Source organism: Pocillopora damicornis, chromosome 5 (genome assembly GCF_964200805.1).
Source record: "Pocillopora damicornis chromosome 5, jaPocDami1.2, whole genome shotgun sequence".
Taxonomy (NCBI): domain Eukaryota; kingdom Metazoa; phylum Cnidaria; class Anthozoa; order Scleractinia; family Pocilloporidae; genus Pocillopora; species Pocillopora damicornis.
Genome location: NC_142674.1, coordinates 16,688,803 through 16,701,626, shown reverse-complemented (window position 1 = coordinate 16,701,626; position 12,824 = coordinate 16,688,803). Strand labels below are relative to the sequence as shown.

At 36.6% G+C, this 12,824-nt stretch overlaps 1 protein-coding gene and 1 pseudogene across 5 annotated transcripts; both read left to right on the top strand.

The window, feature by feature from the left end:
* Positions 1–12,824, top strand: part of LOC149045662 (DDB1- and CUL4-associated factor 1-like) — a 413,926-nt pseudogene that overhangs the window by 271,543 nt on the left and 129,559 nt on the right.
* On the top strand, positions 1,287–11,915 carry LOC113665449 (uncharacterized). Of its 5 annotated transcripts, none has more exons than XM_089206100.1 (17): positions 1,287–1,454; positions 1,546–1,824; positions 2,528–2,584; positions 2,930–3,301; positions 3,524–3,634; positions 3,921–4,159; positions 4,596–4,774; positions 5,032–5,125; positions 5,307–5,645; positions 6,362–6,479; positions 6,943–7,034; positions 7,339–7,453; positions 7,682–8,008; positions 8,765–8,941; positions 9,211–9,381; positions 9,682–9,761; positions 10,360–11,915. In XM_089206100.1, exons 1-17 carry the CDS (start codon positions 1,433–1,435, stop codon positions 11,326–11,328), a joined length of 3,741 nt encoding a protein of 1,246 aa, XP_089062226.1. In that variant the 5' UTR covers positions 1,287–1,432; the 3' UTR covers positions 11,329–11,915. The 5 variants fall into 5 exon arrangements, with proteins under 5 accessions (XP_089062226.1, XP_089062227.1, XP_089062225.1 ...); XM_089206101.1 differs by having other exon boundaries at positions 5,029–5,125; positions 7,685–8,008; XM_089206099.1 differs by having other exon boundaries at positions 5,029–5,125.

The window sequence follows — 12,824 nt, the reverse complement described above, 5'->3', positions numbered from 1 at the left end:
CGTTGAAATATCTGGTCACGAACTAGGCACAGTATGGAAAAGATCAAAATTAAAGAATAAAGTTTAGCACGTTAGTCATTAGAGACATATTGCGTCGCTTAAAAGGGCCCACAAACAAGTCGAAATACGTTACAGTGTTATTTACCAAAACAACACGCATACACTCTGAAAGAATTCTCGCTGTTTCTCCCGAAATTTTGCACACGGAACGCGATGAACTAGCCCTCCTTTCTACAAATCTGTCTCCATCATCGATGATATTACGGTGTTATGGACCCCAACGGTTTTGACCGACAAACTCGACATTTCCCTACGACCATGAAAATCAACTGGACAAACCAAGCATGATGTATTGCGTGACGTGATCGTGCAATTTTTCCCTTGTCATATGACTTACATCGAGGAACCAAAATTTGACAATGTAACGAATTAGAATCAAAAGCTATTAAAATCGACTTAAGAATTTCACATTTTTTACTGAGAATCTTATCTTTTAAAATATTTACTTAATTCATAGAAAGCAAAGATTGTTGTGGCTGTGGGTATTTCAGCCCTGATTTCTATGAGTACAAGCTAAGCTTGTTTTGGTCCGGTCATTTTGGCCTCGAAACGGAAGACAAAATAGATATTTATATGTTCTAAACACGGGAACACCTGAAAAACACTGGAAATGTGGTAAAAATATTTTTGAGCATCCAGAGTACAATGGAAAAAGTGAGGTAGTGTAAGGAGACTGAGTGTTCAACGCCATTTGTCGTAAAAACTACCACCAGCTTGTTATTGAACTGACTAAAATTTATCAGGAAGGCCTTTACTTTCTTTTGTTGCAAAACTCGTGGATTTTAGAACTTTGAAACGACGTGCGATAAATCCTGGCAACTAGAATTTGAGTCCATTGGCAAAATATGCCGGCTGGTCGCATGAGCAGACCAAGCCTTGACGCAAAAAATTGACAGCATTGAAATTTTTAAACGGATGCAAAAATCGAGACAAAAATTTGCCACAATTTTTCCTTTGATTTTATTAAGAGAATTCTGGTTTTGTCTACTCGTGCAGATAGCCCAGAGAGGCCCTTACGAATCAATTTTTAGCTAGCATTCGAGAAATTGAAAATATATTACTCGTGTGATCCGACTACAACTATAATTCCGAAAACTTCGAAAATATCTCCAGTCAGTCTGGCTTTCTTTCACGGCCTCACATTTTCCCATGTGCTCTGGGTGCCAACAAGTACTTTCACCGCATTTCCAATGTTTCCGAAAGTGTTCCGATGGCCTGGTTGTCCAACATGTCCTCCTCACCTAAATTATCTGATATCAATAATTGCTAATATGAACTAAATTATCAGATATATATAATCTAAATGAAGTGTGTAGCACTGGTACCTAGGAAGGTATGTCCGATAGAGGACTGGGTTTCATTCCTGTAAAACATGGCGGAATCCACGGAATCAAGTGAGTAATGACCCTTTTTGACGTTTTTCAGCAAAAGCGTTCCTTTTCCTCTTGAGTTGTACTATTTATTTTTAAAATAAAATTCATCTAGATCGTGGCAAAAAACGAAAAAAGCGACCTACGCTTTTAGAGGTGCTGGAAACAGCTCGAAAAATACTGAGAAGAGATGACCACGGGCAACCCTCTCCTTCTGCATCAACTGGCACGGTTATGAGAACTCGAGCCCCGGCAGTGTACCATTTTTCGAAAGATTCACGTACAGGACGACGCAAGACTCACTGCCAATATCGCCCAAGAAGCAGCGCAGCAGCCAGCAAAAACGTACTTCAGCTGACAGACGTCGGACTCGCGAATGATACCGACGTTCTAGGTATTAACACTAGTATTAATCAATCCTAAATTAGCTTGAGCGATGTAGTACATGTATATCTTTAAGCTTAATTATTAAGATCGGGTGAAGATGTAAGCTTCTTGGACACGTGTATTCGTTTAGATTCTTTTTAATGTTTACATATTAAGGATTTACTCGGACTTTATATGGGATTGAGTCTCTATTCTTCATTATCTCGATAATTAAGTTCTACTGCGAGGGAGTTTCAATAAACCTTCTTCTTCTTCTTCTTCTTTTTCCTCTTCTTCTTCTTCTTCTTCTTCTTCTTCTTCTTCTATAATAATGTATAATGTATAATAATAATAATTATTATTATTATTATAGTAATAATGATGATGATGATAATGATGATAATAATATTAATGACAAAAATAATTGAGATTTATATAGCGCAAGTTCCATATACCCTCACAAATAGAAGAGAGCTGAGAAGGCTATAATTTTGTTCCTGCCAAAGCCAGTAAATTCTTTGATAATAATTTTAGTATCCTAAATTAATGCTGTTTTTAAAAGTGTATTCTTTAATTTAATTGTTTCATCATGTAAACCAAATAAATTACCGAATTTTGTTAAGTTTATCATATTGGAGGTGTAAAGATATATACATGGGTATAGAAAACAAGTTTGTTCTGGTCATTAGAGCAAAATCTTATAAAAGTTGCATTGCCACCCAATTTTTTAGACATTGACTCCTGTTCGGACAGCGGTGTGGATCTGCCATCATCCTCAGCTGAAACAAGTATGAATTTTTTTGTCATCTATTATTATTATTATTATTATTATTATTATTGTTGTTGTTGTTGTTGTTGTTGTTAATATTATTATTATTATTATTACTATTATTATTATTACAAAATTTCATCTGTTGCTAATTCACTTTTATGTTTGCAATAGTTAATTTTGATTTCAAAATTTCATTGATAAACATTTAGTGGATCTCAGTTTAAATTTAAAACAGCAAGTTGTAGTGGCTTTATAATAATGCATTAGATGAGAAAGGTATTTTGTAGCCTTGTTGCTTTTATTAGATATCTTTATCATTTATCGTCATTATCATCAATCATCAATTATTATTTTATTCCAGCTAATTTGGACAGCATTTTAAAATCAGCTAATGAACTCTTAAAGGAATGGCGTGCATCAAAGTCACCAAAGCAGAACTGGGGCCAACGCACTGCCATCTTGAATGAAAATTGGGAGTCTGTGCGTGCTCTCTTGATGAATGCTGTAGTATCTGGTTATGCAGTGGATGAGACCCAGTGCATGAAATGTTTAGAACATATAGCCGAGGTCCGCTGCTACGACTGTCACACATACACAAGATTGTGTGGCCATTGTGACCAGTTGGTCCACGAAATGCAGCCATTTCATGATCGTGATGGGTCAACTGGTGGCTTTTTCAAACCAATCCCACCAACATTGTCTTTGGACTCTAATGGCAAATGGGTTTTAGTCGGTAAGTACAGCATTAGTTAGCAGCACATTATCCTTAACGATATGTACTATAAAATGCTTTTTTTTTACTTGTATTTTGAAGCACTGTTGCAATTACATTTTCTTTTTTGCTTTTAAACTGCAATACAGCTATATAGGTTTTGCTGTGGGTATCGCAGCTAGTTTTGAATTCCATGAAATGGTTTAGATTCTGGGGATACAAATTGTCAATATTTTCTTTTAGATCGTTTGTTACCATCATCAAGCGCAAGTTTGGTCTGCCCCTACTGCAACAGTTCAAAAACTATCCAAAGAGTTGGAAAACATAATCGTTGCATTGTTATTAATTTAAGGGGTAAGATTTTAATTCATTCATGTTTTTTAATACTAAGCATAGAAAACTCTGCTACAGTCATATGAAAACTATTATTTAAAGTATCATTTGTTGTTTATAAAATTATGCAGTTAATTGAGTGAGTGAACCACACAACTGAACAGGCTATGTAACACTTCATCACATGTTAGCCTTACAAGAAATTCAAATACTTAGAAAATTGTCACATCAATTGTAGTAAATGTTGTTAAATATCACAAGGTACCTTTTGACATTTTGGCATTTGAGTCTTCTCCTCTCTTTTTAGGTAGGTTTGATATGAACCATGTCCTGTTTAGATGCCTTCTGTGCCAAAAAGACCTACCCACATCCAATCCAGTTGTTGTTACTCAGCTTGGATTTTGGCCTGGTAGTGTCAGCAACATGACCTATGTTTTTGATCCAGAGGTTTTTTTACACTGGGATCTGTTCCAGAAGGAAAGTCCTGGTTGTTCCCAGAGATCTTATCTTACATCTCTGGAACAGTTTTCTTTAAGAAAAGGAAGGGTATGTTTTTCCTACAATGTCAAGAAGAATTAGTAAGGGCATTACAATTTCAAACATTCGCACAAAAGCAATGAATTTTCCAATAATATTGTGTTCCAGTTTGTAGTTTTTAGGACTTAAAACACGCTAAATACAGTTGTGTATTCATTGTGCATCAGCATCTTCAGTTAAGCTTTATTATCTCAGAATCGCTGGTCTCATGTTACCTCTATAAGTTTATTCTTTTTATTTAAAAAAACTTGATGTATAGTTACTGTAAGGCAAACTAAATTTCCCTGAATGTTCCCTCTCTTACTTGTTACCATGTTCGTGGACAAAATTTTCATCTCAGCCTGGCCCTTTGTTGTTAAAGTCATTGAAATTTCATGCAAATTATCCTGCAAGTGCAAGTCATTTTTGCTTACCAATAATATATATTTTATTTCATGTCTTTTAGGTTGGAACCATCAACAGTAATTCCTTTTCATGTGCTTTTAAGGAGTGGAAATATTGCCAGTATAAGGTCAATATTTTATGCCACATGGATTGGATGAAGTGCCCAGCTTGTGAAGACTCTCAGCATTCAGTCCATGTAGATGGAAATATGAAGCTTTACAGATTCAAGTCTGCTGGATCGTGAGTGCTCTGCAAAACCATTTTCTAGTTCTTAGGACTTCCTTCAAGACTTAAAATGTACCCTTCTTGGATAGTTTCCCAGTTCAAATGTCTTCTTTCAATAACCTTAACATTCATTTGTCCATCTGCCAAAATGGATATTGTTTAGTACATTAATTTATAATTTTACTAAGTTCACATTTCTGACTAGTTGTTTCATTTTCTAGGTAGTAGTTAATTAAAATTGTTTTATATGCAGTCTATTTTTTTTTCAGAAGACAAAGAGATTGTTTCTATGGTGATGTCTTTGTTGCCTCAAACACAGAGGTTGACAAGCACATTCAAAAAGTGTATCAAGGCTCCAAACACAGTGTAAGCAACTATTCAAATTTCCCAGAAACTATTGGCTGTTAATATTTTTATGAGCCAAATGAATAAGTGATAGCAGTTCCTTTAGTTATCAAGGGAAAATAAGGTTGCGGGTAGTTTTAAAGCATGATAGCTGTTTTTTTTTCTCTAATTACATGTTGTTATCATGTTGTCAACTTTGCAGACCAACAAACAAGATCAGAACAATTGTGGTGAAACTAACTGGCGAGCAGCTAGTAATACACTGCGCAAGAAAAAAAATCTTTCAGAGACTGGATTGGAAATAGCTGGATGCAGACACTCACTGGCACAGAAGGCTGTTAATATGATGTATGGAGAAATTTATGGGTATGCCCACTATCTTCAGAAATCATATTTTATTCCAAAACAGGTGAAGTACTTTTGGTATGATGTTGTTTGCAAGTTCTGGCCATGGCTTCAAAAGCATGATGGTGAATCGGCGAAAAATATGAAACCAGCATTATCCGTGATGCATGCCAAGGCCCACTCATGGTCTTGTGAGGTGGGTTATTGCTGAAACTGAATTAATTTTTTGTTGAACTTCTCCAGAAATATGTTTTATGAATAGACAATTTCGCATTTCAATATTAATAATATTAAAAGCAATAAAAATTACAATTACATTTACAATAACAATAATAATGATAATAATAATCTTAGTATTTCTATAGTACAAATTAACCCATAATTACCTTCATACTTCTTTCTGCTTGCAATTGTTATTTTTATGATTGCAATTTTTACTTTAACCTCATCACCAGCAGCAGTATAGAGTTATACACTTTTTCAATTCATGTGATCTTCAAACAAGAAGTGAGATATTATTGACCTGTAGATCAGAGTATGACTATGAGAATCCATACCAGTTGTCTCCCACTCAACTGGTCATCAACAGAAAAGAGTGTACGCTCCAGGGAGCATATCTGCGTTGAAATTAAAAAAAAATCATACTCATACTTTTTCTTGATCTCGTACTTGTACCATTATCAATGGTTGTTATTAATGGCAACCACAAAATCAGTATCTGCCAAGTGCCATTTCACCAATTAATGTAGGCTGTAAGTGGTTACTTCTCTGCTTTCTTACTCAGAGGTCAGTGTTATAGGATTAGTAGAACAAAGAAATTTTTCTGATTTTCCATGGTAGTTTCATGATATAAATAAATTACAGGACATATCAATGGTGTTTCTATTCTTTTTTGATATTTAAATTGTGCAGGTTATCTGGGGTGGTAGATGGCAGAATGGTGCTTCTGCAACCACTGGAGAGGAAGTGGAGCAAATAAATAGCCATTTCTCTCGACTAGGCACCAGTACTAAGCATATGCTTCCTGAAGGTATCTTAAGTTATAAATGTAACTATTAACATCTAATTTGTAGGTTTTCTTGTCATTCAGCTTTAAGTATTACCATACTTACACCTTAAGCATCTACTGTTGTCAAGTTAAGAAAAAACAGGTTAGAAACATAGTAGCACATACACTGGTTACAGCTCTTAGTTGCCATTCTTTAAGTGTTGGGGGTACTGAGTAAGTCACGCCCAGCTTAATTGAAGGTTTGCTGTTTTTCCACTTTCATACCATAATTTTCAGTAGAAGGTTTTTTCTTTCAATGCCAAAATGTAGTCAAGTATATATATATATATATATATATATATATATATATATATATATAAATTTTACATTTACGAATTGTATAGAATGGAAACTTCTGAATCAAGTCAAATAAATGTTTAATTTTTTGATTTTTCTCTCTTTTTTATTTGTTGACCTCTTTTTTTTTTTCTTTTGTCATACACAGGACGAGAAGAATTGCTCACAGAGCATGCCCTGCAGTGGAATCGTAAAAAGGTTGAAAGATTGCCTCAGTCTCTGGCAAAGCGATACACAAAGGTATAGGTATCATTATTTTAGCAGTAAGAAGCTTGTGTGGAATTCGCTTTAAGCCCAGTTGAAGTATGACAGTTTAACCTTTTTTTTACGTCATAGAGAAATCTGTTACTCACAGAGATATTTCCCTTTGTGGTTTCAGTTGTATTTTTTATAGATCATAGTTATTCAAGACATGCTTGTAACTTGTTTGTTAACACGTTGGCAGTGCATTGAGGGTAAACCAGTGTACTGTTCATTTTGCTAAGCATTTTAAGAAAATGTTGTATACCCCTCATGCACTTAGTGTCAAGTCTTGCCTCCACAGGTGAAGATGCAGCTATCCACCATAGAAAGTGAACTTTCAGGGATCCTCAAGGAGCTTCATGTTTCAGCTGATGTGCTGTCTTCCTGGAAGGAAGAGATCTATCGTGCTGCCCAGAGTAAGATTTTTGTTGGTACTTAGCCATCATTCCTGCCAAGTTAATAATGGTATTACTGAATATTTTCCACATTATTATGGAGATCTAAAGAAGTCTTTTTTTTTTTTAATGTATCACTTTGCTATTAACATGAACTGGTATTCTATTATTCTACATCATTGCTATTCTTGGAGAATTTATTATTGCTATATCGACACATACTTACCTTCTTTTAATACTCTGTTTCAGAAGAGCAGAGTTCTCAGTCCTCCATAAAAGTAATTATTTCACCGCAAGAAAGAGAGTTTTTGATAAAGACATCACAATCTCAAACCATGCCAACAAGGCTTAAGAACCTGTGTGAAGCTGCCAAGGAGTTGTATGGCCAGCAGTATGACCGAGTAGTTGCAGGATTTACTGCTGGTCATGAAAACGTGGCATGCACAAATGCTGGAGAAGTAGTTAGTGATGGAGAAGAGATTTTGGTGGAAAAAGTCTCTACCCATTTAAGAAATCGGATGGAACGTCACCACTTCTCAATTGCTCAGATGGTGTACAACATGGCAAGGCTGGGAGGTTAGTTCTGACTAGATATATACAGTAGAGACCACGCTACTCAGACACTCATTTCCCGGGGGAGAGGAAGAACAATTTTTGTTAGCGGGGGTTTGAGTTAGCAGGGCAGATACTCTTCAAAGACAGTAAAGACCTTGGTTAAATAAGTTTTCAACAGTTTTTTTTAACCTTCAGGCTAATTGGTGAATTCCTGTTATCATAAAGATTAAAGATACCAACCACTCAAGCAACTGACTCTGAGTTGACTCTTACTGAGTTCTAGTTACCAGGGTTAATTAATTTGGATGACATTTGAGGCAATGGAAGACAAAACTAGTTCGAGTTTGCAGGGAGTTCAAGATAGCAGATAGTAAATAACTGACAAAAATAGGGTCAAAACTATGGAGAATTAAAATTTGTTCAAGTGAATGGGGAATTCACGTTAACTGAGTCCGAGAAAGCGGGTTTCTACTGTTATTTTACCCAAGTTAGTGTCAATGAGATTTATTACCTTTATCATTATCGAATAAGTAATCCTACGCAGTTTACTTGGCAATGACATCTAGACAATGTCCAAACGTTGCTTATTACGGTAGCTGATTTTAGTGTTAAATTATTATTATTATTATTATTATTATTATTATTTTTATACCTTGTTACAGTTTGCACGAGAAATAAGAGACTAGAACAGAAAAATCTGGCTATTCTTTGTTACCCCCCCCCCCCCTACAGTCATTTATTTTATAGCCGTACCTACTAGACTTTTTTGTATATTAGATTCCAGTAAGCAGAGGACAAGGATTCGGCGAAAAGTTTCCATTGAGAAGGAATTGTTGCAGAAGGTTGTCACAAAGTATAATCAACTGGTTGGGGAAAGTGCCAAGGTTTCCCTAGAAAGCATTGAGAATGGAGTCTTCCCGTGGCATGTAACTGTTAGCTCAGTGGATGACCGTGGTAAGAACAACTGCTAGTCCCGCATTTTTCTTTAGTGATTATGTAATTGCCTCACGGTTTTAAGCTATTGCTGATCAATGCTTATTTATCAGTTGCATTATTTGACAACTGCAAGATATACTAGTAGCCCGTCTTTCCATGTTAACAAGTTTTCCTACAGTTTTCTGAAACGCTGTTTTCGATTCTGTTTAGATTTGTAGCTTTCATCTGGAGTAGTTTTATTTGTTTGTTGTTTTGATTTTAAAACCATCTTTATTTGTACAATGTAGTTCCTCGGAGTACAAAGAGAGCGGCAGTGGAAAAGCAAATGGAAATCGATAGGTTCAAAGAGGAGCTTCCGCTGATAAAGAGAGAGATGAACTCCTTCATTTCGTTCTACAAGGATCGAATCATTCCTGAAATTGATAAGAAGAAAAAGGAGTTACAAATTTCTTTAAATGGTAACAGTGTATACTATGCCATGTCCCATTGCCATAGCAAAGAAATTTAACACTCCAACTTCTTTTTGCTTATTTAACACCTTAACTCTTAATCTTGAAGTGGTTTTTCCCGTAAGGTTTGGTTAAACTTGCCGAGATAGCTTTGGCGAGTAGTAAGACCTATTACACCTCCCTACTACTTTAACGATGATCAAAATTTAAAGTTAAACAATTTTCCTCTTTTGCATCATTAAAATTTTTTCCAACCTAATTTTTGGCGTGGAGATTATTCATTTGGAGATTGACTCATTTTATTGTTAGATGCCGTGGATACAGGTTCTCAAGTGTGTCAATTAGATGAGGATTGCACTACTGCAAGTGAAAACAACTTTGTGGAAAGAGTAAGATGCGATAAGGCGTATGCTTTATACTTTAGATGCTGGATCTGTCGTACTTTGTTTCTTGGTGCTGTTAAGTTTTTCAATATCATTGGTGATGTAGCTGTCCATGGCTGCCGTTATGAATAAATCGAAGGGTTGGAAACACCTTGGAAAATCGACTACCTCTAGTTACGACCACCACTGTTAATAGAAGCTCTCGTAAGCGTCTGCTACAACTTTTGGAAACCAGCAACTGGTCTTTTTCCCTTTCAAGCTCTCAAAGGTTCTGAGTTGTATTGCTACTTGATCACATTACCTGTTATACAACTTTGCTTTATAAATCTTGTTGATGGGAATGTCCAATGTAAAATTAAAGATGATTTACAAACAAATAAGGAGTGTTACTCAAAGACCAAGGTGACCAAGCTTTCAAAAAGATCTCTCAAGCTCCCGAAATTTCTTGTTTCAGCGTGTAGTCGCTTACAAGAGCTTTGACTGTAGGGTGCATTCACGCACGCACGCACACACACACACACATACCTATCATTGGAATTTAAGCTACGCCATGCTTATTAGGTTACACAAGCCGAAACAGCGCTCTTTTGTTTCTTTTATTTAGGTGTCAGACTGTGCCGCTCTTTCTATAAGTGGAAAGGTGACCAAGGGAAAGATTTCTTTGTTGGAAGAGGGGAAGGAGTTCTGCTTGAAGCAGATTGCAGCTGGCTTGAATGCTTTTTCGTCAGTGTTATCAAATGAGTTGCCGTCATTTAAAGAGCTGGCTGTCAATTCCGAGGACGATGGTTTTGAGCAGGAGGAAGAGGATGATGTTGAAGATGTATCGGAAGGCGAAGAGGATGAAGGGGACGAAGACGACCTAGGTGATCTACAGGAAGAACAAGTAGCGGGTGCCATTCGAGCTGATGATGAACTGACAGAGTTCACTGATGAACTGCAGCCGTTTCCTCCTTTGCGTTCTGAGTTGATAGGTGAAAACATATATGTTTGGCGTTTCCCTCAGGACATCAGTCAGAGCACGTTTAACAAACGTAATGGAAGTAATGCATGCAGTTTTATTTCTATTCTTCTCGCATGCCTTTTTAAAAGGAAAAATATGCAGATTCCAAAGGAAGGATTTCTGCCTAGTAATGTACTCCGAATATTGTGCGGCTGTATTGAGATAGGAAATCGAATGTATGACAATTGTCGGGATAGCCTTCCCAGCAGATATCTGTCTGTTCAAGAAGCTGCTACTCTCGTATCCTTCTCCAATGTGCATGTGTCTGTAGCAGAGCCCTTACCAGTAAGATTGGAAGATGTTCACGAGTTGTCCACCTTGTGTGGGCAGTTACGTAAATTGACCGACGATAAAACCTACTTTTTAAATATTGTAATTAACGAGAAGACCTCTTTGTTTGTGCTTACTCCACCGAATATCATGTATATTGACACACATCTTCACGGATCCAGTGGTGCTGTCATAGTAAAAGGCTCCACATTGAATTTAAGTGACTTCTGTAAGTTTGTGTGGGCTTTGGAAGAACATGACCAAAGTACTTTTGGGAACCTTAGCGCTTTGACGTTTCCTTAAAGGGGAAGTATCATGAGCTGCCCATCTGAAAACTTGTTGGTGGAATTCGGTCACTACTAGAAAACTAATTATTGTTTCTCTAAATTTCACGCTTGTAGAATGTCTACAACTTCACTCTTGTAGAATGCTTACCTTCGTCAATGAATTTGACATTTAAAACTTCTCAGTACTGTGCTCTCCATCGGTTGAAGTGCAAATGTCTCTATTTCCAAAGGCATTTGTCTTAACAAAGATTGGACTAGTCTTCTTCAATTTTAAGTGTCGGGGCGACTTTGCAGCTCTCGCTACTTCACCTTGAAAGCAAATTGAACATAAGTAAGGCGTTGAGAATATGTTCAGGTTGCTGCCCGCTAACAGCAGATCGACGATTGTTTGATGGCAATAGTGCCCTGCATACCCACGTCGCCAAGCACACGGGAAGGTCTCCACGCATAGGTCGCTCTCTCGTAAACCCCCTAGGCATACACGCATCTTGTAAATATCGTTGCACGTAGTTTTGCTCTTTGGGCGCTGGTCAACAGGACTTCAGCACAAGTCCCACATGTAAACAAAGCTTCTTTATTGAAAAATATACAGTGAACGGTTAATAATGCCTTGTCATTACTTTTGTTAATACCATTAAATATTAATTATAAGTTTATTATATACCTTTCTTAATCGGTTTTATTCCTTTTTTGGCACGTATTAAAACCTGTTGTTGTTATTATCATGGTCTTGCTATGGCAATATCCATCATTTTTGCAGTTGGCGGCATCTACCGTTACATCGACATAAAGGCGTGGCCATGCCAATCAACGCAGCAAAATTAAAATTGGGTTAACATGTTAGTCATTTGACGTGGCAGGTTAAAAAGACCTTAAGGGTGCCCCCCTTGGTGTGGCTTAAGTAGATTGAGACCCAATTATTCCCTTGTTGAAAATAGGTTTTTGCTTTTTCTTCGCTGAAAAAGGGAAAATGAAATTAGAACTGGTCTGAGAAATTTTAACCCCTTGATTCCTGATAAACGTCTTCATTTTACATTTGCCTGGAGCACACAAAATAGTCAAAAAAATGGGTGTCTATTTGTCACATAGTCATTTTGATAATAACGAAAGCCAAAAAAAAAATTATAAAATCACATTAAGCTTGTAATAGCAATATTTCCGACCTGGAGAGATAAACATCAATGTACGAATACCACTTGCACTGTTGTGTTAAAAGCTTCTCAATAGGCAATTCCCTATATGACAAGCGCCTGCAGGGGATTATGGTAGTTGCATTTATCGCTTCTAAGTCTTGGACTTCTTTTTATTTTCTTATTTCTTTTTCTTAGTTTTTTTACCATGATTCCCTGCAGGCACGTCTTAGAGGGAATTCCCCATTCCCTTCATTTGCTGTAATGTGCTTTGTATCATGATATTGGATGCGGTGTGGGCAATATAAGGACCTATTCCTTTCTTTCCGTCATTTGCCGTACAGTGCTTGCAATTTGGGTCCGTTTTGGACAATATTACAGC

Coding starts and splice junctions, on each gene's coding strand:
- LOC113665449 (XM_089206099.1), top strand. CDS start 1,433: ATGGCGGAATCCACGGAATCAA. Junction 3,635..3,920: donor CATTGTTATTAATTTAAGGG/GTAAGATTTTAA, acceptor CTCTCTTTTTAG/GTAGGTTTGATATGAACCAT. Junction 5,126..5,306: donor ATCAAGGCTCCAAACACAGT/GTAAGCAACTAT, acceptor TCAACTTTGCAG/ACCAACAAACAAGATCAGAA.